Source organism: Pimephales promelas, chromosome 2, assembly GCF_988280905.1.
Source record: "Pimephales promelas chromosome 2, fPimPro1.hap1.1, whole genome shotgun sequence".
Lineage (NCBI taxonomy): Eukaryota > Metazoa > Chordata > Actinopteri > Cypriniformes > Leuciscidae > Pimephales > Pimephales promelas.
The window spans coordinates 42,644,912-42,672,879 of NC_142770.1; the positions used below are offsets into that span (position 1 = coordinate 42,644,912).

Consider the following 27,968-nt stretch of genomic DNA (forward strand, 5'->3'; position numbering starts at 1 on the left):
AAGAGAATCACCGACGAGTCGCCGACGCCCGTGAGATATTTGGCATGCTAAATATCTGGACCTGTCGGCGATTCAAAATCCTGCTGTGTGAAAAGTGTTTTGACTGAAAACTACATCGGTGATTACCGGCAGCCAGTGAGAGAGCAAGATACAGAGCAGCAGGGAGTTCGGGGAGGAGTTATAGATCATATATCAACATGCATGGCATTGATTCAGAAAAAAAGATTTCTTCACGGTCTATTTGGACCCAAGAAATGGAAGAAAAATGAGTAAAAATTTGGCAGGAGCACCCACGTTTATTTGACGTTTCATCTGAGCTGTATCACAACCGGGTCGAAAAAGAAAAAAGTCTCACGTGAGAACTCGGTCTAGCACGTGTGATGTTTGCGTTGTTTCCTTTTCACATCTCACGTGTGTTTGTTGTGAAACGTAGTTTGCGCGCAGCGTGCTAGAAGAGTTGTCGGCGATTTTTCCCATTGTAAAGTCATGCAGTGTGAAACCTTCTGTCACCGATCAATCGTCCAGTGTGAACACAGCAGTGACTGAATGCTGGCCAAGATAGTCATGCAGTGTGAAAAGAGCAGCGACCCGACTACTTTGAAAATCATGCAGTCTGAACCCGGCATTAGGCCTCAAGTTTGGTAATCAGTCTGTCATGGTTCACTGTATCAAATGCCTTTTGCAGATCCAATAACACCATTCCACAGATCTCTTTTCCATTATCTCTTTCCCTGTGAATGATTTCAGATAAATAGAGAAGGCATGATTCGGTAGAATGTGACTTCCTGAATCCGGATTGGAATTTAAACATGAAGTTGTTTTTATTCATGTATTCATTTAATTGCTCATTGACCAGCCTTTCAAATATTTTAGAAACTGTACATAAAATAGAGACTGGTCTATAGTTATCGGGATCGTGGCTATTTCCCTTTTTAAAAAGGGGGATTACCTTGGCCCTCTTGAGGTCATGAGGGAAAACTCCAGTTTCAACAGACAGGTTAAAAATATGAGATATATGGGGCTATTTGGGCAGCGGTATCTCGTAAAAACCGAGGAGATAACCCATCTAAACCAGGTCCCTTAGAGCAGTCTAACTGTAATAGCTTTTTTCCATCTCCCCTATCTCAACTTTCCGTAAAGAAAATGAATTTGGCAATGCCCCAAGTTTATTGTAGAATGCTTTCACCCAATCTATATTAAAAAACCCATGGAAAGGTTGAAGCTTTAAGACCAGCTGTTTTGCTATAGAAGTAAAATAAATATTAAAATAATTAGCAACCTCCATCCAAAATTTTTTTTATCCGACACATTTGTATCTGCAGCTGTGGTAACTAGAGCAGAGCTGGCAACCCGAATGCCGCAACACTACTGACTCCGTGATTGGTTGATCAGTGGAGGGCGGAGCATCAGACCAAAACACAACATGACAGTTGAGGGCTGCAACTTCACTTTTTAAATGACAATATCCTAGCCGGACTACTGTTGTCAGTGATATAAGTATTTGAAATGAACATGATTTCTGAATGTCTAGTTACATATCAGGGCCATTTTATGATTATTTGAAATAAATTTCTTTCATACAGCTCCTTTAAGATGAGCATCAGCCAATAATTACACATTGCAGAGTAGAGATGCACGGATCAGCTCTAACGTCACCCGAGTCAGCTGTTAAAAACAAGACAATGGCGATTTTGTCATTAATCATTTTGTACCCAGCACACTTTTGGAAACATTGAGGCACGGATGTACCTAATCCAAACAAAACATCTCCAGTTAACTAGCAGGGCATTAATTTAGTTCGCTCTTAAATAAGAGATCTAGTGCTAAAATGTTTTTGAACTCAAGCTGAGCGTTTGTTGCCGCTGCTGTCAGCTACATGGCTCGCGCAGTCTTCACTCGGACGCGCGCGCACTTCAGTCGCCGTAGCGGAGACTCTATTTATTCCTCTATTTAGCCCATATAAGTTCCATTAAACATTCCACACACATCACAATGACGATGATTTTATTTTATTTTTTTAATAAATCACGGATTATCCAAAGTGTCCGCGGTATAGCCTGCCTACATAGAGTAATAGCAACCTTTGAGCTAGAAAAAACTGCATTCATCTTTTGCATGTCGCGGGCCATAAAATGAATGCCGATGGGCCGGGTAAGGCCCGCGGGCCGCCTGTTGAGTACCTCTGGGCTATACGTTGCCTGAACCACATTTGTGTGCTTATTATGTTTAAAATCTATTGAAATGAAATCGAAAAGAAGTAGAGTGGTGTTTTATAACATATTTCGTTTTATTGTTGCCTAAAATGTACATACAGAGATAACCGGAGTAGCAGAGCGACCTGAGTGGTGCATTCGAGAACGCTTTTCCATTAGCAGAATTACTGGACTCGCATCCTCGGGATCATTCTCCTGAGTCGGACTCTACTTGGTATCGAGAAACGCCTAATGCCAGCGCTTGTTTCTTGTGAAAAACATGTTGAGAAACAAGAACAAGATCTGCTGTCCGTCATCTTTTGTTATTTACTATGTCGCTTTCTTAGTACGAAAATCGTTGAAACATTGATCGTTTCATTCCGGCAAACACCACACCTATCAAGTAAGGGTAGTGTTGGCAGTGGAACCGCAAGCCGGATCATGGTTTACCGATCTGACTTGTACTGTACTGTACTTTACCGTACCGCTCAGTGGAAACAAGACATTAACGGTGCCCTATAATGTTTTTTTTTATTATTTTATTATGTTTCCTGGGTTGCCCTTATAATGTTAGTATGTTTTTTAGATCAAAAATAGTCATAATTTAGAAATAAAAGGCATTTTTCCTAGCCTGATTTTAGCCTCTGATTTGAACACCCGGTTTGAAGGGGCGTGTCTGCATATGAATAATTTTACTACTGCTATGATACGTTTTTACTATTACAGCAATCGAGATTAACGAATCGTGAGATGTTTTTGAAGTATTTAGATCTATTCCCATCACATAAAATGTTGCTGTGCTGAGCAAGCAGAGGACAGACAGTCTGTCGATCGCGAGAATGAAGATCTTATCATTGTAATGCAGTTTCTGCTCTCTCTAGTCTAATGCTTTTTCACCAATGCCAACACGATCATGTAATACAGTAAGAGCTTCGTTGTGCAGTGTAACGTGCGTCATTGAATTCATAACGAGTTTGGCAAGTGTCCAGATAAACTCGCGCTGTGTGGAAAGATATTGATCGCTTTCTGTATATAATTTATTCACAATTATTATTTTTTCATCCTACTAAAAGAAACGATGTGAAGTCCCTGGTTTGACTTACTGATGCATAAACAGTATTGAACGATTTTGAGTGAAAGATTAACGTTACCTGTCTGAACTTGAACAACAACAACACATCAGCTCGATCTGAGGCCAGCTCTTGGGAAGTTAAGGAAACAGTCTTCAGTGAAATGTTTGGAAATTTCCAGAGAAAATAAAATTAACCCATTGTTTCTTCAGAGGCTCGGATGAAGGAACTAAAAAATACTTTTGTATTCATGTGTACATCCAAACACTGATCAACTGCCATGCTTCGGCTGCGCAGCTCCGTCTCGTCTGTCACTGAACATGGGCTGGCATATGCAAATATTTTGGGTCATACATATTAACGATCCCGACTTTTACGTCAGAGTCGGTATTATGTGGAGATTCGCCTGTTTTTCAGGTGTTTTTCAAAAACGAGATTTAAGTAAGAAGGAGAAAACAATGGTGTTTGAGACTCAATGTATGTCATGTCCATGTACTGAACTCTTGTTATGTAACTATGCCAACATAAATTCAATTTCACATTATAGGGCACCTTTAAGGTTATTGATGCCAAGAAAAGAGATTGTTTGTTAGTTTAACCATTTTTTGAATCATGTTTTTTGTATTTTAGGTGAATGTTACAAGTAAAGTGATCCAGTTGACTGAGGATACACAGTCAATGACTCGCAGCAATCAAAGATTGCTAAGACGACCCTATGAAGTGGCAGATAAAACCAGTGGATTATTGTTGACTGTCTGAGGAGGAGATATCCTTGTGACCGGGAAGTGGTACACAATTAAGAATGTCTCAATTCGTCAATTTGATGGTTGCACTTGTTTGTCAACTACCAAGCAGTCTGTTCTGACAATTGTGCCTGATTTAACAAGTGATGTTGCAAGTAATTGACCCATTTAACCTGTTTACCTTCAGTCCGTGCGTCGGCACACTGAAGTGTTTTATTTTTTTTTTATTTAGTTACTATCAGATTTAACCCTTTCACACGTACGTTCTGAATATTCAGACTGGCAGCCTGGCGTGAGTTTTTTTCTGCGACCGTTATTATGCAATGACTCGCGTTCTAATTTCCATGGCGACGCATCAACTGTGTCACGTGACACTTCGCACAGTCACAATGGCGCGCACGATGGATAACCACCTGCAGGTGAGTGGTTTGGATGTTTCGTTTTATTTTTTATCCAAATCCTCTCAAATATATTTTTTAGCATGCACAGACTATGGTTGATATGCTTGCTTCTGTTTATCCCCCCACTGCTTTGAATTTCGTTTGGACACGGGGCTTTCCTCACAACAGCTGCGTGGCAATCGGTGAGTTAAGTTATATTTTAGTTTTTTTATTATTATTCGGAAGCATCTAGAATTATTTCAAAGCATGTAATAAATGTGAATAAAGATATTATTTTATGGAAATTCTCTTATAAAACGGACAGTGCTCATAAATGTGGAGGTTCACATGCCTAATAATGTTGTGTTTCTCTGTCAATGCCGTGCATTCAGCAGGCGAAGTAGGGGTTCAGTTGAATTGATACGTTGTAACATGAATAAAAGCACATATTTGGCGTTAAATGTTTTACATCAGTTTATTAATATTGTTACTAAGTTTTATATCTCTCACTAGCAAAGCAGAGAAAAAGCTACATGGTGTGACATCGTTAAATTATTTTTCTCTATATATCTACAAAACATTTGAGCAAGCTAATGGTAAGTGAGGTGTGACTATATATTATAATATTATAATTATCCATCTAGTCTATGGTCACACCTCACTTCCCATTAGCTTGCTCAAATGTTTTGTAGATATATAATATTAGGGAAATGTAATTTAACAATGTCAAATAACATTTAGCTTTTCTCAGCTTTGCTGGTGAGAGATACAGTATAAGATTCATGCAATTCAAACGTATGACTTTTGTTAAAAAGAAATCACAAAATGTACACATTTCATACATGTTTTATTAAACCTATTTCAATGTAAGGTAAAATTTACAAATGTCCTTATTTACTTATATAATTACAAAACCAATTACAAATATATTTACAATGAATAACAATCAAAAAAGTATAATCATAAACAAATTCAATAAATATACTCTGACTTTTGGTAAATGTTTTGGTTTCAAACAAACTATGTTATACATTTATATTTATTAATTTAATTACAAATCAGATTACAAATATAATTACAATTAATAATAATCAAAATAGATTAATGTAGATTAATTAAAATAGAATAATAAATTAATGATTATACTCTGAGTTTTTACAGGCTTAATAATGCTTCAGTGTGTGGTACTCCTCAAAACATGGGACAGCACACAAGGGAGTGTTGCATGACACACACATGTGCTTGGTGAGGCGCCTCTGCTTGCTCTTGCGTGTGCTGGAGAGGCAGACCTTGCAGTGACGTCTGGTCTTGCTGCCCTGGGAAGTGGTCTGTGGGACTTCAGATGGGAAATGCCTGGCTGTAAGGCGCAGTGGAGTGTCTAAGGCAGGGCGTCCTCCTTTGGCTGGACACCGCATTGTGCTGTACTCCTCCAGCAGCCCTCTCATCAGGTTTGTCCTGAATTGCAGGGAGGTGATTTCTTTTCCTACTCATAGTAGAGCACATCAAGAGGAGAATAGAATAGTAAGTGACGGTGTGGTCTGTTTATTATAGTGACATTAATTTAAAATCTATCCCTGTTTATCTTGTTTATATTTATTATTAGATTATGTGTATCTATTTCTTACCAGTAATTTGCCGGTAGACGATGTGGCTGTTGAGTAAAACAGTGTCAAGTAGGTGAAAAAAGATCTTCTTGTACCACTTGGTAGATTTTCTGGTGCATTCATGAAAACCAGTCATCATGTCAGCTTTGTCAACTGCCCCCATCTTTTTGTTATACTCCAGCACACAGACTGGCTTCATCTTTGGTTGCCCAGTGATGTGATCGAGCTTCCCTGTGGCTGCCATACCAGTTGGGTGGACTGTGGTAAGGACATGAACATCCCTCTTGTCATGCCATTTTACTGCCAACTGTGATCCATTTTCTTTAAATTCAACCTCACCTTTTGTCATCTTACAGGTGAACTTTGGCATCCCTTTCCTGTTTGCCCGCACAGTCCCACAAGCTCCAGTGGCAAGTGACAAGAGGTGCTGGAAAAGTGTGGGACTACTGTACCAATTGTCCACATAAAGAACATGACCTTTTCCAAGGTAAGGTGCCAGAAGTGTCATCACAACAGACCCAGAAATCCCAAGTCCTTGGTAATGTTGGATGTCAGTGGTAGATCCGGAGTAAATGATCATGTCCTGCACATAACCAGTTAGCACATCACACAAAACAAAGAACTTGACCCCAAATCTGTGTCGTTTAGATGGAATGAACTGACGAAATGCCAGCCTGCCTTTCCACTTCATCAGAGACTCATCCACACACAGATCCCTGTATGGGACAAAAATGCGACGAAAGGAGGACGTGAGAGCAGTAAATATGTTTCTTATTTTTTTCAGCGGGTCATTGAAAACTGCTGTCGCATTGTTTGCGAAGTGTAGACAGCGGAGGAGCAGAAGGAAGCGGTCCTGAGAAAACAAAGATCCGAAAAATGGTGTCAAGAGCATGGGGTCTGTGCTCCAGTAATCACGAAGTGATGGTTTTTTGATCACCCCCATTAGGAGCACTGACACTAAAAAGGTGTACATTTCAGGGATATTTGTTGGAACCCATTTAGCTAGTTTTCCTTTAACTTCCTTTTCTAGCAAGTCAGAGGCATAGCGGTTTGTTTCCTCCACTATTTCTCCGATGACTTCTTCTGTGAGGAACAATTTAAAACAATTGACCTCACTGGGCGATTCTGGTGGATTTTGTACACCACGCTGCTGGTTGTCAAAAGTGCCTGGGCCAGGAGGATTAAAAAGGTTGGTTGCCTTCCATGAAAATGAGCTTACCTCTTCTGCTTCATTTGACATAGGTACAACATGGACGGGTGTTGTCTCTTCTTCAATGTCGTCAAGAGCTTCAAGATTTGGGGGAAGATCTTCATCGCTGTCACTTTCTGCCTCGCTGTCAAAAATCTCCTCATCAGAATTAAAAAAAATCTCCTCAATTTCCTTGTTTGTCAGTTGTCTTCTTTTATATATATTTTCTGTCATTTTTTCTGAAGAACTTTAAAGCTAGTGAACTTGATAAAAAGTTGTGTCTTAAATCAGAAGCGAGTGTGAGGTAACGGTGACGTCAGCTCTACATCACTTGTCAGCGGAAAAAAAAGACTCGCAATGCATGACCGTTACAATCTCTTTTATTTTTTTATACAAAATATTTACACAATTGTTAACTACATTGTTAAATATATGCAAGGGAACTCCTAATGTGGTTTTAATACTTAAAAATAAAAAAAGATAATAATTAATCGGTAAGTTATCACCATGGTTATCACGGACGGGCGTCGCCATTATTTGTTTACAATGCTTAACACTGATGGAGCTCGACTTAGAGCCTGCTGGATATACAACATGCACGATCATCCATGTCTCCCGGAATATATGACGGTAACCCCCGCTTTCACTTCTCCTCACGCGACGCTCCTGCTCGACGCTCACACAACGCACCTGCTCGACGCTCACGCGTTGCTCCTGCTCCCGACCCGGTATGAATGCACTCACTGATTAAAGGGTTAGTTCACCCAAAAATGAAAATTCTGTCAGTATTTACTCACCCTCATGTTGTTCCAACCCCGTAAGACCTTCGTTCATCTTCGGAACACAAATTCAGATATTTAAGATATTAAGATCGCTCCTGCATACAGTCCATAGGCTTCTTGAGGGACTAGCTCTTGCTGTCCCCGAAAAGTCATTAAAGACATCGTTAAAATAGTCCAAGTGACTACAGGGGCTCAATCTTAAGTTTATCAAACGACGAGAACACTTTTGTGTGCAAAAAAACAACAAAAATAACGACTTTATTTCAACTATTCACTTCCTTCTCCATGAGCCTGTAAGTCAGTTAACGTAGTGTGATTGCGTAGAGCTACGTCACACGTAGGCTCACCATTGGCCGACGCTGGTCATGTGTGTGTGATGCGTGTGACGTACAATAACAGAAGCTTACGCTATTAAACTAGTAACCTGACTCGCGCAGAGGGAGAAATAAACGAATAGTTGAAATAAAGTCGTTATTTTTGTTGTTTTTTTGCGCACAAAAGTGTTCTCGTCGTTTGATAAACTTAAGATTGAGCCCCTGTAGTCACTTGGACTATTTTAACGATGTCTTTAATGACTTTTCGAGGACAGCAAGAGCCAGTCCCTCAAGAAGCCTATGGACTGTATGCAGGAGCGATCTTAATATCTTAAATATCTTAATTTGTGTTCCGAAGATGAACAAAGGTCTTACAGGGTTGGAACAACATGAGGGTGAGTAAATACTGACAGAATTTTCATTTTTGGGTGAACTAACCCTTTAACATGCACGCCGAAAGTGCTGCTGACGCTTGGGGTGTGAAACGGACGTTTTATCTACACAATGTGTTTGATTTGACTCTAATTAAATATTACATAATGTTTAGGTTATTATAAAAAGGTGATCTTGCTGGTAAAGATATTAGTGTGCAATAACAAACTGTTTAGTTTTTACTAGTATTTTTGTTGTTGTGTATTGTCATTTAAAGTGTATGAAATCTAAAATACACTGAACATTTTCAATAAATGATGAGCACTGAGCATGTCTGTCTCTGCCTCAGTGCCAGTCAAAGCGCCAAAGCAGATTTGAAATTTTGAATTTAGCAGTTGATCGCGTGACTCACTGAACGTTCTAATCACACCGGTGTGATCGTACGCTCCAGGGACCAGCCAAGACTGATCACACCGGTGTGATCGTACGCGTCAAAGGGTTAATGTTATACCTATGAGTGATTCCTCATTGTTATCACCCACTGCACTGGGGACAAAGAAATGTTGGCACAATCCTAAATGCTCTTCCAGGATGTCCACAAAATTGTACACTTGAAGACCTGTTCTGAGTTGCTTCAGCCAAGGGATCAGACGCAGGGTTACACTAAAGATATTTAGATATATCGATCAGTTCGATCTGATAATCGGTTCAATCGGACTCAGTGTGCAAGAGGTAAAAACGATATAAATACTGTTCGTTTTCTCACACAAACCGCTCGTTTCGTGTCTTAGGCCATCAGTGTGTACTTACATTCACGAGTCATTAAATCATGTTTAATTTGGACTTCTCTGTGCATGCTCTTTGAGGTGGACACAGTTTCAGATGCTCATTCATGTTTATTTCACGCTGTAACTGGTGTTATTAAGCCGGAAGAGAGATATCAGTGCTGCTGCTTCTCTTGAGCTGCGCCAGAGCGATCTCACGCCACAGCGCCAAAACGTTACTTATGTTTTTGAATTTCTAAAGAAAATGGACGTAATTTGAAATTTGAGACTTTGTTTCATATCAATAGTAACAAAGGACAAAGATTATTGTGATTTTTTTTGGATGAAGAAGAGGAATAATAATTAAAACGAAAACGATTTCAATAGGTGCATCCACACCTTCGGTGCTTGGCCCCTAATTAAAGACATTTTAAGAGGATTTGGGGCAAAATAGCTGCCCAGCCAGCATGTATAATCGGCCCGAGCTCGGCTGCCTCGCGGCGCCTGCGGCTTAGACTCGGCATCGGCGTGTGTTAACGGGCCGATTCTGGCCTGCAGCTCGCGCTGGCACATGCATTTTCTTTCCGGCTGTAAAGCACTGGGCCGATTCATGTTCACCGTAACTGATAACCAGGCTGGCAGCTCGCTCTGGCACATGCATTTTTTTACGGCTATAAGCACTGGGTTGATTCATGTTTGCTAACCCGTTCATGTTTGTATGATCTGGACCACTTCTGGAAATGACTCGGCTGGTTAAATCAAGGATGGTTTTAATGTAGCAATAAATAACATAAAAATATTTCAAAGTCTTTCTTTCTTCATTCTTTAATATTAATAACCATAACAAAAATATTTAGTTGTCATGATCATTATGTTTATGAAATATAACTGTGGAAGAAAATAAAGTTGAACAAAATGTTAGCTGGATTAAGGCCAATTCAGACAGCACAGACAAACAGCAACAAACATTGTCCTAGAAAGTATACACATCTTGATCCTGTAAGAAAATGTTTATTATACTTATGTAAATTTTAACAGAGGAATGATGTGGGAATGTGTGGGTATAATGCTGAAAGCTGGGTCATTGTCTGTTGCTGAGTGAGATGGCTCTTAATATGAAAATGAATTGAGGACTCCGTCCGCCATTTTGTGAACGATGTGACCCAATAGGTTTTCACGACTCGTCGTGTATATTTCAATCCGGAAGTCGGCCATTTTGGAGGCACAGAACATAAACAATGCCATTGAACTGAACGGGCTCGCATATTTGGCTGATTATTTCTGCTGAAAAATTGTCGATTTTTGGTCTGTACCTATCGGTTGCATCGGGAAAATACCTTTCGAGTTCTATAGACTGTCAAAAGTTAAAGAGAAGAGTGTAAAAAACTGGTGAAAGAAGGCGTTTGTGGTGAGAGAGGCACAGCATCAGCTCATCAGCCACATCACATGTGTAAGTTAAACGAAGCTTTGACTATGGCTAAAATGCTAACGTATTAACTATGACTACATTCACACTGCCAAAATATCTTTGTATCCGATTGGAATCTGATCTAAAATGATGCCCACACTATTTATCGCAACTTTTCAGATCCGTTTTGTGAGTCCATGCAGCTCTCGGGCAAGACGGCATTGACATTGACACTTTTATTTATTTGTTTATTTGAAAAGGGACAATGTACACTAATCAACATTCACAACAAATGTAAGTGCACCCGAGTTAGCCACAGGCTAGTTTTCATCGGCAGTCCCCTTGCCAGATGTTACTAGGCATCCTAAGATAATAAATAATAACAATGCAATACAGTTCAATATACAATAAACAAAAAGTAAAAAGAATAGACTGTGTTAAAATCACAAATAATCAAATAAACATGAGATATAAAATATAATTAGATGTTAATAAACGATACAATTATTGTTGATGAATTGGACCCGCATCAATGTTGACAGTGTTGATTTTCAATAAGCCATTTCTTAACATTAATCTTAAATGAGTAATAAGATGTAGACTCTCTAATTAGTGGGGGTATTGAGTTCCATTCATGCGAAGCAGTAAATGAAAAGACAGCCTGACTGAACGCTGTTTTTTTAAGTGGGATTATACAGTCTCTCCTAGCTGCACCTCTTGTAACTCTGTTTGTATTTGATTTAAAAGTGATAAGGCCAAATAAAGGAGGAGGAGCTAAGCAGTGCATGATCTTATAAACTAAGCAGACATTTCTGTATTTTATTAGGTTATCCCAACTAAGCAATTTATACTTCTGTAGGATATGGCAATGGTGATGACGAAATGGCTTTTTATCTAGAATTTTAAGTGATTGTTTGTATAATGACTTTAATGGTTTTAAGGCTGTAGCGTGTGCGTTGGACCAACTTATCAAACAGTAGTTTATGTGGGAGAGAATTAATGAGTGGAAGTATACCTTAGCTGCCTCAGTTGATAGGAGGGTCCTGATATACCTGAAATTAACCAAACTGAACTTTACTTTATTACAGACCCTCTTTATATGGGTTTTGAAGGTAAGGTTTGAGTCCAAGTGTAGTCCTAAGTACTTATATTCTGAGACAACTTTTAATCTATGTCCAGAAATAGAAATGTCTTGTTCTGCATCTATGTGGGAACCTTTGGAAAAAAACATACAAACTGTTTTTGAAACATTCAGTTGCAAACAACATTGGTTAAGCCAAGATGTGACCTTCACTAATACATCTGTTAGCTTGATTGCAACCTCTGTAGCAGTTTTACCATGAGTAAAAATAACTGTATCATCGGCGTACATTAAAATATCACAATTTTCACATGCAGAGGGTAGATCATTAATGTATAAGCTAAAAAGGGTAGGACCTAGTATGGAGCCCTGCGGGACCCCAGTTGAAAGACATAGGGGGTTCGATTTATAGTTACCAATTTTAACATATTGAGATCGACATGAAAGATAAGATTTGATAAGATTGACCAACTCAGGTGAGAAATTGAAATTAAGTAATTTATACAATAGAACAGGGGTGGGCAACAGTTTTAGTCTGAGGGCCACAGTTACTTTGTCAAAGTAACCCGAGGGCCACCCTTTGGACAATTGCAATTGAACATAGTTAAATGATTTAATTAATACAAATTAATTCAATGCAAGTATACAGTTTTTGTATACGAATATGTCTCTACAGTTATTTACAGCTACTATCTGGATTTACTTTCAAGCATTAATTTCCTACACTACCCATATTGTTCAACTGTCATTAATACCAGCTGTAGCTATTCAAGATAGAAAACTATTAACAAAACTGCAAATATATGTTTGTGCAAATTTATTAGCATACTGATACAGACTTCAGGCAATCTGGCTCGGAATTATCAAATTTTATTGAGGCTATATACCACCAGAGGGAGAACTTCATCACTGAATAAAAAACATTTTCAGCTGATTTCATTTGTGATTATTCATTTTTTGTAATTTCTTTCACATATTTTGTTCAAATCTTTTATAAAATAGAACACAATTTAAGTAAGTGCAGATTAACTTCAAACATATGTTTGCTTGAACGATATAAAGGACAACATTGAAATAGGCCTATGCATCCCACAAAATTTAAATTTGATTTAGCTGTATCATAACCATCTACGCGGGACATGCATAAGAAATGGCAACATGAAACTGAAAAATGTTTTAAAAATAACACCAATCAAGGGTAACTTGATGGAACTAGCCAAACATAGGCTACTTTAGAAAAATGTATTTCATCCTATGCAACTGAAATGACCATGAAGAGCGTTTTTGTCGGTGTTCTGTAACTCAATGTGAACAATTGAGGCGGTCGCCTTTCTTTACTAACTCATCGAAATCTGGGGTCGTGTTCGACGTAGAGATGCGCAACACGGACGACAGGTGTGCATCGGTTAGTCGTGATCTGTAGCGTGACTTGTTAAAGTTCATTACAGAGAGAGTCTGCTCGCATACATACGTGGACCCGAATAAAACTAGCATCCTTTGCGCATGCCTCCGCATGTTAGGAAACTTGCCCTCACTCAATGCACCATAAAACCTGTCCAATGATGACGAGGTGAATTTCTCCTTGAGAGAGGGATCGCACTGCATGTCAATCAACTCAAGCTGAGCGTCCGGAGGCACTTGGTCGCTGTCAAAGGAAAAGGGGCCGGACTCCAGCTCCATCTCTTTTTCTATTTTACCGAAATCAGAGAAACGCCTGTTGAACTCAGTGTGCAGATCCTCGAGTGTAGTGGTGTATTTGACAGTGAGTCGGGATGGCACATCCTTCATTGTGGCAAGAGTTGGGAAATGTGTAAAGCTCTTGTTTGTCATTTGCCGGGAAAACAGAGTCAGCTTTTCTTTGAATGCTCGCACGTAGGAATACAGTTTGTGCACGAACACATCCTTCCCCTGCAGCTTCCTATTGAGGTCATTCAGATGGCCCATTAAATCCACAGAAAAGGCAAAGTCAAACATCCAATTGGAATCTTTAAGTTCTGGAAAGTCACCAGCCTTCCCGGCATTTTCCAGAAACACCTCTATCTGACTTCTCAGGTCCCACACACGGCGTAGCACGGTGCCCAGGCTCAGCCAGCGGACGTTTGAGTGGTATGGGACATCAGTGTGTTCTGCCTCACTCTCCTCCAACAACTGGATAAACTGGCGGTGGTTAAGCGCCCGTGCCCTGATGAAATTGACAAGTTTCACCACAGTTTTGGTGACGTGATCAAGCTTTAACACCGACTTAGACAAGGCCTCCTGATGGATGATGCAGTGCAAGAAAATCAGAGTTGAGCTTGGGTCATCCTCTCTCACCCTGTCCTGTATCCTACGCAATAGCCCAGTGTTCTTCCCGGTGAGGTTTGGACAGCCATCAGTGTCATGTTCAGTAACTTCGCCCACGGTAGGTTCATTCTCTGCATGCATCCTGACACCGTATCATAGAGGTCTGAAAATTAACTCCTCCACTATTTCAAATTTGTCCGTAATACCTCTGATGAATATAAGCAGCTGGGCAGTGTCTTTAATATCAGTGCTCTCATCCAGGGCCAGTGAAAAGTATGTGAAATCAGTGGCCCTATTTAGCAATGCTGATGTCAGCTCATCATCAATTACCTCGATGCGACGAGTAACTGTGCGGCGAGACAGGCTCACATTTTCAAACTGACTTTTGTTGTCAGGGCACAGCACGCTAGCTGCCTCTACCATACAGTCTTTTACAAACTCACCATCCGAAAATGGTTTGCTGTGTTTAGCGATTTTGTGGGACAACATATAGCTCACTTTTGTTGCTGACTCCTGTACATTAGACTGCTTGGTAAAAATATTCTGCCTGGCAGTTAAGTTGGAGGACAATCTCGTGGCTTTTTCTTCTCTCTCCTTTGCGGAGAAATTCACGGCATAATTAGCATGTTTAGCATTGAAGTGCCTGCTAATATTATATTCTTTAAAGACAGCGATGCTCTCTTGACATATCAGACAAATAACCTTTGAGCCGACGGTCGTGACGAAATATTTTGACGTCCATTCTTTATTGAATGCTCGACATTCAGAGTCCACTTTTCTCTTTTTTACTCCACTCATTTTGACAAATTGTTTATGTCCTGGCCGTTTAGAATTAGATACTTTGAGGAGGGAAGAAGACAAGTTAAGTCGCAAATTGTATTCGCACAGCGACATCTGTTGGATTGTTTTTAATAGCAGGATCGCAGTTCAGATAAAGACTGTGTTTTTTTTTGTTTTTTTTTTAAGGTGTTTCATCAAAATTGCGAGTGCATCGCGGGGGCCGGATTAAAGCACTATGTGGGCCGGATCCGGCCCCCGGGCCGTATGTTGCCCATGTATGAATTAGTGTGTGCACAGAAATTAGTCATATCATAGCAAACATAAATCCTGAACAGATATGTAGAAAAAGGAATAAAAAGAAACCTTAAGTCCATCCACGCGTCGAGTTCCTTCGTAGACCGAGCCAAATCCTCCTTCGCCCAGCTTCTGGCCAATTTCATAAAACTCACAAATGGGGCCTATTAAAAGAAACAATCACGGTTAGTATGAAATTAAATTATATCTATACATTTTATTTTATAAGTTATATTTTTTTTTAATCTGATTGATGACTTGTTCTTACTCTTGAGCAGGACATTCAGCTCTGGCTGTTCCTCCTCTGGCTGTTCCTCGGCAGCAGGGAGGACTTCAGAAGTTGGAGCTATATGTTAAATCAAACAAAAATAATGAACAAAATTAGAGTGGTTCTTTATGTACACTTAAAAAAAATGGAGTAAATTCAAAAACTCAGAAAAACTCAGAAAATGCTAGTAAATTTACAAAGATTTGCCAAGTAAAAACCTAAACAAATTTATCAGTAGCTTTAATTAGAGATCTTTAAGTTAAATTTACATGGAATATGGAATTAAGTAAACTTTACGGAAAATAAGTAATTTTAACTCGGCTAGTAAAAGGTTGATTAATACCGATTTCCTTTGCATTACATTTCACTTAAACAATAATATTGAATTTTATTTGTCATTTATAGTATGTGTTCTAGATCATCTACGTAATTTATATTACATCATCAGATGTTAAGCATCATGTGAACGCAAAGACCTCAATACTTGGTAGACAATACACATTTCATGGGTCGTTTTTTGTGTTTGAATGCGTCATTTTGAGCAAAAGAAATACTCAAAATATCACAAAATGGCAAGTTACTAATACTGACAACAAAAATCAATGATAAAACAGTGTAACTACAGCTGGAAAACGGTGAAAAATGAACCTCAGTAATTATTCAAGGTCCAGTGCATGATGGGAACCCCAGTATCAGAAAAATTTAGTCAGTTTTACTTAATTTTAATGAGTTGATTTTACACTTTAATTTTGAAGGGGTGGTCAAAATCCCTTGCCTCTTCAGTATATATTTCATAATATAATTTTGAATGATTATGTATTTCTTTTATAAAATCAATAATTAAGTATGTTTATTGTTACTTAATCATTTATTGACATAAATGTATTCTTTGTGCTTTTGCTTGTGAAATAATATTCTTAAATGCATGCTGATGTACATGCACAAGTCACCAGCTTCTTTTAGGTGCACAAGGCCATTTGTCTCTTTCTCTGGTCTCAGGAGAAAGGTTTATGGATCATAAAGGCGTCGTGAACACATATGTCCAACACATATGATACTTCTCTGTACAGATGGTCAAGCTATATTGAGCATTGCTTTATTGAACTTTAATTGTTATATTAAACTGTATTCTTTCTATTATATTTGCTTTCTGAGAAGCAAATGTTATCTGTTTTTCTCCCAAACAAAGTGAATGTTTTACCATTATGTTTTGGTACACTTAACTGATAATAAGACGCTCAGACTCTCTTCAGCCTTGATAGGAGCTCCTATTTGCTAGTGTTCTATGTGAATGCAGTAACAGTGAAAATAATAGGGAAATAGGGATTTGGTTTATGTTTGAGTGTTAAAACATAAAGGGGTCATTGAAGCCAACAGTTTAAGGCACTATTTCTTTGTTAAAGTCTTACTCCAGTTAGACTAAAGTTTAGTGTTAGTCTTCTTGGTTGCAGGTTAAGAACCACTGCCATTATTGGAGATTGAATGAGTTGTTGTTCTGGACACACTGGCGCCAGCAACCCAAATCTGTGACCTGGAAGGTCATGACGTGCCTCATCGATGGAGATATGTTTCGTCTATCTGTATATGTGTGGAAAATTACTGTGTTTATCTATATCGTAGCCAATGAGAATCATTCAACGTGTAAGCAATGACGTAGCTTAGACCTTGAAAACAGTATAACTGCTGTGATCTTTGTAACTGTAAGGGGGCGGCCTACGAACTCCTGAGTGAGTCTTGAAGCTGACTTCTGCTGATGAAATGGCAAACTATGTTCAGTAAAACTTTCTTTAATTTTTATAATTCCGACTCCGGGTCTTCATTCTTCATATCTGGTTCTGGGTCTTTTAACTGTTAACCCCTAACAGTTTGGTGGAGGATGCGCGGGCAATTATTCTCGGTGACACCCCTGGCAAATCAACAAACAAGGTAGTAAGCTGTTGTTCATTGTTAGGGCTGTCTGACTGGAAGAGATTTTGAAGGAGGTCGGGAGAGTCTTCACTCCGATGAGGCGAGTGAAGAAGTTAATTATACTAAAGTTTAAAGTATAAAATGAAGTCGCTGATAGCATTGTTTAAGGTTTAAAGTTAACAAGAGCAGACAGCGCAAGCGAAGCGTGCTTTGTGGGGGCCCCACTGGGCCTTGGGCATTGTTGGTGTAGCAACACCCCAGCAAAGTACGTCCCTGGAATGGGTTTAAGTTCCAGGGCACCGCGAACCTACTCTATCTCTTCCATCTCAGATAGGGGTACCCCGAATTTAGTGGATTAGGCAGTTAGGGATACTAACAAAAACAGGGTTGTTTGCCAGGGATGCATCAGGAACGATTCCGGGGAAAAAAATAAATAAAAAGTTGGGACCCAAATTGGCGTGGACCAGTATATGTAACTGTGATTTTGCAGTATACTTTGCAGTTTCATCACGCAGAAGCCAAGCTGAGTTGTTCAAAGATTGCCGCCTCCATTTCTGCAATAACTTCAGGTGAGTATGAACTATGATTAAGATATGGCAGAAAAATTGGATAACTTAATCAGTAATTTGAACAGTCCTAAAACAAATAGTGCGACAGAAGAGAGCAAATGCTGTAAACAGCTGTGCTCTGAAGCCCTCACTTTGAAGAAATTTGCAGAAATTATTAAGTAAATGGTAGTCAGGGTTTTGAGTCTGATTGGAAATTTAAACGACAACTTGACTGGTTATAAAGAAACTGAAAGAGGAAAATGTTTAGCCTCATATTGCTAATGATCATTACAAAAAGCAAGTAAAATAAATTCTGTGGCAGGAATAATTTCCCTAAGCAAGTGATTAAAGTTAAACTGAAACTTTGTGAAAACAACTTAGAAATATTTTGAGCATTTCGATACAGCCTCTGAAAATTAATGTTCTGTCAATAATAATGATGAAGATTATGATTGGGCTATTGTGATTAAATCCACCACTGGTGGACTGTAAAATAATACATAGAACTGCTTATCAGTGGCTCTGTGTGCATTCCTGAATGGGACACACTGCTTCAAGTGTGTGCAGTAAGTTGGAGCGGATAGAGAGTGTTTTAATTGTGGTCAGGAGGATCATTTAACGCGTAACTGTAAATGCCCACAGAGAATGTGTTTTAAAATGTGATAACAGACAACACATTTCTGGTATTAATGTGGGTTTGGAAGTAGATCTGTGTTTAAATGACGACATTAACATTTTTTGTCTGAGAAATAAGAAATAAAAACAAGGTCAAAAGATTGAAGTCTTAAAGTGAGTCCTTTTGAAGAAAAGATCTATAATAGTAATTTTTATAGTGAAATAATGAAATACAGTTTGATGTAAAATGAATGACTCCAACAAATGTGAGTTGCAAAATATATCAAAGTAACTAAAAGGATGATTGTGTTTTAATTAAAAATTTTAAAAAGGTTTTAGATGATATAGAGAGACTAATCGCACAGATGATTTACAATAACTGCAAAAGTATCACAAGCAGAGAGTGCTTGCCTCGTCAAAGTTAGTGTGGATCCTAATTGGAGATTAATAAACTCCAAGAGAAAAATTAAGTCAAATATTAAACTATGGTTGAACTTGACGATTAAAATTGAGATTGAGATTGAGAAACGTTATTGAGAACTAGAATAATTCTTTTTATTTAAGAACAAATAAACAGAAGCAGTACTTTATTAGCAGTTGTTGAATGCTGATTAAACAAACAACTTGAGAAGTTGACCATGAAAGAACTAGAAGCTGATGTTTAGCTTTCAAAAGATAAGTTTGTTTTTGGCTGTAATGAAACAGTTTGGTTATCTGAATCTGATGTGTACTGTGGCTGAAAACTGCCAGTGCAACAGAGACTCAATCTGAGTGAAAATTAGTAATGCCTTAATTCCCTGATGTGGGCAAAAGACAAATGTAAATAATGTTTATTTGAAACCGTATGTAATTTCTGGCAAAGATGCCTTAAATTGGAATAGAGTTAAACGATGGGATAAAGTTTGATGTTAGACGTTTATGAGAGCGCAGTACCAGTCCTGAATACCTCACAGTCTCTCTCATTCAATGTCAGCTAAAGATGTTATCTGAGCCTGTGTCATTAGTGATAATAAGCTATTTGTATTAAAACAGTGTTTCAGTTGAAGATCATAGACACAGAGATGTTAAGAGAAATCATTGCCATTCAGAGGCAATTTGTATTTTAAATGTTTTAAAAGTGAAACTAAAGGACTTTCAAGAAGTCTTTAAAATAATAATAGATGACACGAATTGACATCTTTGACTAGGTTGTTTGTGAACCAATAACTTCTTTGTCTGAAGATCTTAGTCCCCACCATGAAACGGGAGCGGGGACGATGGCTCCGCCTACAGATGAAGTGCACTGAATGTACGGTTGTGATCTAAATCCACTGAGTAGCTAGTTGCTGCTTTTTAAGATGGTTAATGGATTTAAGTGATTGAATACTGTTGTTATTAACCTGTCTCCCTGTGTTACAACTATTAGGCAATCCGAATGGCCCTGGTGACTCTCGAATATTTTTCCTAAGCTCCAGAAACAACAGATTTTGTTGAAGAAAACGGTTTTGGAAAATGGCGGTTACCATGTGTGCACGAGTGGTCATCTCAATGACGGGTAAGACCTTCTTTGGCCAAATAGGAGGCAACCTAAGGCAGGGGGATCACGCAGACACTGGGCATCTTCTGATGGAGGTGTTTATGTGAGGTTGGGTATAAGAGTGGACGGGTGTCTGCGAGGCCAACAGCATCCTGTATCGTTAGGGGGGATGGAGCTGTGAGGAGTCACGGCAGTCTGCCCCAGGAACGTAAGTCCCTCTATCTCACTCACCAGAAATCGCATTCACTGTATGGCTTGTTTCTCATTGTGACAAGCTCTGTGTATGCCAGGGGACCACACCCTGATGGAGATTATAGATAAAGAGCTAACAGGAAGTGGGCTTTCGGGGTTCAGTCAGGGCCATGAAGTGATTCCCATTTGTTGTTGTGGAGACAGTAACAAAACTTTTGGATGTCGGTCGCCTTATGGGCAAAGAAAATTATAGTGTTGATTTAGAACTAATATGTCTAACATAATTTTGACTCCTGAAGGTCGTTAGACATGGTGGTGACTAAAGATGAAGACAGCTTTTGTAGATTTAAGAAAAGTCTGGATAACAAAGGTGAATGGTCAAAGGATATTGTAATGAGTTTAAATGTTGTCTAAGTTACAGTCTTAGGAGGCTGTTAAAAAGATTATTTTGTTATAGTGAGAGAGACTTGAGTGGAGGAAGGGATGGAAACTGTGTCCGTCTTTCTGTTTTGGCCTGCTAAAGAAATGTTAATGAACCAAAACAACCCAGCTGACCGTCTAAAAGTAAATGAATAATAAGCAGGCATGCTTTGAAACTGGTTTAGAGACCAAAAACAATTAAATAAAAGCTATAAGAAAAAAAATATTGTTGGTTTAACTTAAAAAAAAAGTAAGTAACCTGGGTTGCCTTAAAATTTTAAGTTGATTGAACTGGAAAAAAGTGAGTTAATACAATGAAGGAGATTAATTTAATAATCAGAAACTCAAAATAATAAGTTATTTCAACTAAATAAATTATTAAAAAGTTGATTTGACAAAAGAAAATATGTTGTGATAACAAATCTTGAAAATATTTTTTACAGTGTATGAATGTGTGTATTTTTTTTTTTGGCGACGGCACTTTATGTTTTATATGTGTTAGTTTGGGGACTATTATTTCCTGATTTTGAGGATGTTGTGTCATTAACCTCTGGAATGTGTGTTTTATCATTACAGATGGGTTAAGTGGAATGACAAACTTTTAAAAAGTTGACATTTCTGAGTCAATCTGATGAAAAGACAATACAGAATGGGACGAGCTTTAATTGGAGTGGTTTTCCAGCTCTGTCTGCTATTGGTAATTATAAATACTTTTCTCATTTATGATATTGTTCTGAATTACTCTCTGGATTAGTATGTTAAATAAACTGAAATTGTAAAGTTGAAGATTGCCGTCCATTATGGGGTAAAAACTCTTCTCTAAATTCAACTGAGGGTCTACATTTAAATAGACGACTATATGGGATCTTAATGATAAACGTAAATAAAAGAAATTATAGACTTGACGGCAGAGAGACAAAGTGACACATTGGCTGAGTCACTATCCAAATTATCCAGAGTGAGCTCCCTCATTTTTTTTATGAAAGGCCGGTGGGCGAACAAAGGAGAAGTGAATAAATCTTCTTAAAAAGTTTTTATTTCTCAAACCATTGAATGGATGTTTGACATTAGATGTCTAAGAAAACTACAATTTAGTTAATAAAGGTTAAATGAGAAAGCAGCTTTATGGCTGTCTTAGAGGTTGGGATCTGAGTAACATAATATTTTCGTTTCTGTAAAAGTGTAAAGTGTGATGATCTGCGGCTGGAGTGCCCGCTTGAGCCTCTGGGGGGCACTCCTTCCTAGTTTATTGTTTCTTTCATGTTTTACCCTGGACTGATTATGGTTTATTTCATGCACCTGTGTTTTATCATCTTGTTTAGTTCACCTGTCTTAAGCCTGAGTTTCCCCTTTGTTCGGGGCTCAGTATTGTGTGTGTGTGTATAGTGTCTGACTGCTTCTAGTGTTTTTCTAGTATCTCCTAGTTTCCTTGGTATTCCCTAGTTTCACGGTTCCTGGACTCTCTGCCTGTATCTGGTCTTCCCGTTTGCCTTATCCCTGAATTGTTTGATTGCTGATCTGGACTGCTTACCTGGTTTTGACCCCTGCCTGTTTCCTTGTACCTGTCTCGGGATTCTCCTCTTTAATAAAGCCTGCGTTTGGATCACCTATGTTCATTTTCCATGTGCAGTTTCATGACAGAATACTGAGCCACTACTGATCCAGCGGCTGAGAGGAACACGGACCTTGCAATGGATCCCACAGCACAGATCGTATGCCTCCGCCAAGGAGAACGTCCTCTAAAGGTTTTTGTGATGGATTTTTTGAAGCTCTCTCATCAGTCCTACTTGGATGATTTTTGTTTAATGATATTCTTTCGGGGAGGACTGTCTGAACCGCTCGGCTCTGATATACCGTTTCCGAGTCCAAGCTGGACTCTTTCCCAATATATTGGTCTGGCCCTTTCCATGAGCGGTTCGCTTTTTACTGTGGATTTTTTGGAACTTTTGCTTCACAGAGGACCCGACGATTCGGCATTTTACAAGGTACCCACTGAATCCACGCATCTAGAGTCTCCCGGTGAACCAGCGCTTCACACGTGCTCCGCCGAGTTTGCGCTACATAAAAGCCCAGTTGAACCAGCACTTGGTGAGGAGTCCCCCGAATCCACGCGACATGTGAATCCTGTTGTTCTAACACTTCACGTGAGCTCCGTTGCATTCCTGCCTCAAGAGTTTTCCACTGAGCGCGTGCCAGCCGAGTCAAGTGAGTCAACGGCCGAGTCAAGTGAGTCAACGGCCGAGTCAAGTGAGTCAACGGCCGAGTCAAGTGAGTCAACGGCTGAGTCAAGTGAGTCAAGTGTGTCCAGGTCCAAATCAAGTGAGTCAAGTGTGTCCCGGTCCAAATCAAGTGAGTCAAGTGTGTCCTGGTCCAAATCAAGTGAGTCAAGTGTGTCCAGGTCCAAATCGAGTCAAGTGAGTGAATCTCCTCTTCAAGTGAGCGCTGAATCTCCTCTTCAAGTGAGCGCTGAATCTCCTCTTCAAGTGAGCGCTGAATCTCCTCTTCAAGTGAGCGCTGAATCTCCTCTTCAAGTGAGCGCTGAATCTCCTCTTCAAGTGAGCGCTGAATCTCCTCTTCAAGTGAGCGCTGCATCTCCTCTTCAAGTGAGCGCTGCATCTCCTCTTCAAGTGAGCGCTGCATCTCCTCTTCAAGTGAGCGCTGCATCTCCTCTTCAAGTGAGCGCTGCATCTCCTCTTCAAGTGAGCGCTGCATCTCCTCTTCAAGTGAGTGAGTTGTCCAGCCCAGCGAGTGTGTCTAGCCCTGTGACGCGCCGCCGCAGGAGGAGGAGAAGGAGGACTCGTTTGGTTCGCCAGGCCCCGGTGAGCGTGCCCAGACTCCTCGCTCTGCCGGCCCCGCCTCTGCGCCTCGCCCTGCCGGCCCCGCCTCTGCGCCTCGCCCTGCCGGCCCCGCCTCTGCGCCTCGCCCTGCCGGCCCCGCCTCTGCGCCTCGCCCTGCCGGCCCCGCCTCTGCGCCTCGCCCTGCCGGCCCCGCCTCTGCGCCTCGCCCTGCCGGCCCCGCCTCTGCGCCTCGCCCTGCCGGCCCCGCCTCTGCGCATCACCTTGACTGCGCCCTTCAAGCTCCGGGAGACCTTTCCTGAACCAGTTTACCACCCAGAGGTTCCTCCCGTGAATTTCCCCAAGTATTTTTTGGGGGGGGGCACTAGGTACTCTGCGGGGGCCTTGGAGGCGACACTGACATGGACCGCACCTGAGTCTGCTCCGCCCTCGTCTCTGCCTGAGCCTGCTCCGCCCTGGCCGCCATCAAGTCCTGCTCCGCCCTGGCCGCCTTCACGTCCTGCTCCGCCCTGGCCGCCTTCACGTCCTGCTCCGCCCTGGCCGCCTTCACGTCCTGCTCCGCCCTGGCCGCCATCAAGTCCTGCTCCGCCCTGGCCGCCTTCACGTCCTGCTCCGCCCTGGCCGCCGTCACGCCCTGCTCCGCCCTGGCCGCCGTCACGCCCTGCTCCGCCCTGGCCGCCATCACGTCCTGCTCCAACCTGGTCACCCACGCTCCACGGCCCAGGCCCGCCTTGCCTGTGTCCGGGTCCCGTTCCCCTGCACGGGCCTGGCCCTCCGTCCCTCCCCCGGGATCACCTTCACTCTGCCCCCCGCCTGGATTGTTCTAGGAGCGTCTGGAAGCCGCTCCTTAGAGGGGGGGTTATGTGATGATCTGCGGCTGGAGTGCCCGCTTGAGCCTCTGGGGGGCACTCCTTCCTAGTTTATTGTTTCTTTCATGTTTTACCCTGGACTGATTATGGTTTATTTCATGCACCTGTGTTTTATCATCTTGTTTAGTTCACCTGTCTTAAGCCTGAGTTTCCCCTTTGTTCGGGGCTCAGTATTGTGTGTGTGTGTATAGTGTCTGACTGCTTCTAGTGTTTTTCTAGTATCTCCTAGTTTCCTTGGTATTCCCTAGTTTCACGGTTCCTGGACTCTCTGCCTGTATCTGGTCTTCCCGTTTGCCTTATCCCTGAATTGTTTGATTGCTGATCTGGACTGCTTACCTGGTTTTGACCCCTGCCTGTTTCCTTGTACCTGTCTCGGGATTCTCCTCTTTAATAAAGCCTGCGTTTGGATCACCTCTGTTCATTTTCCATGTGCAGTTTCATGACATAAAGATAAGTGGGACTGAGACGATACTGATAATATTTTTGGACTTTTGGAATATTCTTTAGACTAACCATTTGATAGACAAATACTGTGAAAAGTAGTTATAAGGAAAAATAAAGTTGAAATTAATGATAAGAAACCAAGAGTATTGAAGAATTAATAAAATAATTTCCCCAACGAGGGAACTCGTGTCACTAGGCTGACAGCAGTGAGAGAATTGTTGGAAGAGGGAAGTGAAAAACAAAAAGGTTGTTGTGTGAGATATGTTTGTAGGGATTGTAAGCAAACAATTATGTACTGGTTAGATGCGGCGTGTAGGTAGATAGAAGAAATATAGGTTAAATTAAGTTTAAATGGTATGAAATATTTAAAAAAAAAAATAAGGCATTGTATGATTAACAGGGTTTAACGTGATCTAAAGATAAGGAATGGACAAAAGCTTTATTAAGCAGAACGGGGAAAATTCTATATTTTAGTGGTAAAATAATGATTAAACTGATGATGTGGATTTGTTTTATTTTATTTATATTTTTGAAACAATAATAATAAAACAGGTGTAAAATGTTATACAATTAAACTGATCCATGCTATGTGACCGTAAACTGAATGATAATTTCAGTAAAGACTTAAAAGTGCTTGAATCGATTATCATGGATCTGAATTATTAATATTTTATTTTTTGTTGTTATATTTTTGTTAGACAACCATTGTGTTTTGAACCTAAAGGGTCTATAAAGGGGATAGTGAAAATAATGGATTAACTATCCAACGTTGTTTATGATAAAAGGATTTGAAAATTATGGTTTTAAATAGATAAAAAATAGTGCTTATATTCTGGTATTCATGATTATAGACAATGTCCTTATTTAGGATCTGAGTAGTGACTCTGGGTCTAGCCCACGCTAGGAATACAGCAACGGTGCTTGTTTATTTAGCCCGGCTTCCAGAGGATAAATATGTACTTTTTTCGTAATCAGTTATGTGTTTTATAAAAATGTTAACCTGACTGATAAATTGAGGAAGAATGACATTGATGTCCTATTGTGAGTGGAAGGTGGGAGAGCCTCTTAATGGGGACTGGAATTTTTAGTATCCAGCATGTCCGTGACGAGGTGAAGAGACAAGTGTGACCCGTCAGGGGAGCATGCGTCACCACTCCCCCTTCCGTAAGGACCTCACTGGTTAGACCAGACGTGGCGGTATTGGACCCCACATTGGTCTAAAATGGGGGACTGAAGGGGTGGTGAAATCCCTTGCCTCTTCAGCATATATATATCATAATATCCTTTTGAATGATTATGTATTTCTTTTATAAAATCAATAATTAAGTATATTCATTGTTACTTAATAATTTATTGACATAAATTTATTCTTTGTGCTTTTGCTTGTGAAATCATATACTTAAATGCATGCTGATGTACATGCACAAGTCACCAGCTTCTTTTAGGTGCACAAGGCCATTTGTCTCTTTCTCTGGTCTCAGGAGAAAGGTTTATGGATCATAAAGGCGTCGTGAACACATATGTCCAACACATATGATACTTCTCTGTACAGATGGTCAAGCTATATTGAGCATTGCTATATTGAACTTTTATTGTTGTATTAAAATGTATTCTTTCTATTATATTTGCTTTCTGAGGAGCAAATGTTATCTGTTTTTCTCCCAAACGAGTGAATGTTTTACCATTATGTTTTGGTACACTTAACTGATAATAAGCCGCTCAGACTCTCTTCAGCCTTGATAGGAGCTCTTATTTGCTAGTGTCCTATGTGAATGCAGTAACAGTGAAAATAATAGGGAAATATGGATTTTGGTTTATGTTTGAGTATTAAAACATAAAGGGGTCATTGAATCCAACAGTTTAAGGCACTATTTCTTTGTTAAAGTCTTACTCCAGTTAGACTAAGGTTTAGTGTTAGTCTTCTTGGATGCAGGTTAAGGAACCACTGCCATTATTGGAGATTGAATGAGTTGTTGTTCTGGACACACTGGCGCCAGCAACCCAAATCTGTGACCTGGAAGGTCATGACGTGTCTCATCGATGGAGATATGCTTCGTCTATCTGTATATGTGTGGAAAATTACTGTGTTTATCTATTTCTTAGCCAATGAGAATCATTCAACGTGTAAGCAATGACGTAGCTTAGACCTTGGAAATGGTATAACTGCTGTGATTGTTGTAACTGTAAGGGGGCGGCCTACGAAATCCTGAGTGAGTCTTGAAGCTGACTTCTGCTGATGAAATGGCAAACTATGTTCAGTAAAACTTTCTTTAATTTTTATAATTCTGACTCCGGGTCTTCATTCTTCATATCTGGTTCTGGTTCCCAAACTGTTAATCCCTAACAATGCGGACAACCTTGAAGGGAAAAGATATCGCCTATGGGGTCAAACCCTGTTCCCTGTCGGCATCTGCTGAAGAAAGGGAGTGGACACACTATGCTGGAAAACTGAGAGTGCCCTATTGACATTGGAGATGCACCAGTTCTTGACACAAGAGATCAAGAATTAAACTAAATAGTGGTAGAAAGGTATGAATCAAGTCCAGTGAAGCAGGCAACTCTTTAGGTAGTTACAGCACTGCTGGTCACTATATGACGCAATTGTCAAAACTAATCATAAGTAGAAGTTGATATTAGTTCAAGTTTGCTTTGTGTGGATGTATTGTTCTGTTCAAGTGATGTTCTGTGACTCAACCTTGAAGGGAAAAGATATCGCCTATGGGGTCAAACCTTGCTCCCTGTCGGCATCTGCTGAAGAAAGGGAGTGGACACACTATGCTGGAAAACTGAGAGTGCCCTATTGACATTGGAGATGCATCAGTTCTTGACACAAGAGATCAAGAATTAAACTAAATAGTGGTAGAAAGGTATAAATCAAGTCCAGTGAAGCAGGCAACTCTTTAGGTAGTTACAGCACTGCTGGTCACTATATGACGCAATTGTCAAAACTAATCAGAAGTAGAAGTTGATATTAGTTCAAGTTTGCTCTGTGTGGATGTATTGTTCTGTTCCAGTGATGTTCTGTGACTCAACCTTGAAGGGAAAAGATATCGCCTATGGGGTCAAACCTTGCTCCCTGTCGGCATCTGCTGAGAAAGGGAGTGGACACACTATGCTGGAAAACTGAGAGTGCCCTA

The 27,968-nt window shown here is 40.1% G+C and overlaps 2 protein-coding genes across 2 annotated transcripts in view; both read right to left on the reverse strand.

Annotated features, from left to right (window-relative positions):
- The window catches only part of LOC120475645 (NLR family CARD domain-containing protein 3), a 297,421-nt gene that overhangs the window by 169,213 nt on the left and 100,240 nt on the right, over nucleotides 1-27,968 (reverse strand). The gene's annotated exons all lie outside the window — the stretch shown is intronic.
- LOC148997447 (general transcription factor II-I repeat domain-containing protein 2B-like) lies at nucleotides 13,201-14,323 on the reverse strand. Its single transcript, XM_089120050.1, has one exon. It carries the CDS (start codon nucleotides 14,321-14,323, stop codon nucleotides 13,202-13,204), a length of 1,122 nt encoding a protein of 373 aa, XP_088976176.1. The 3' UTR covers nucleotide 13,201.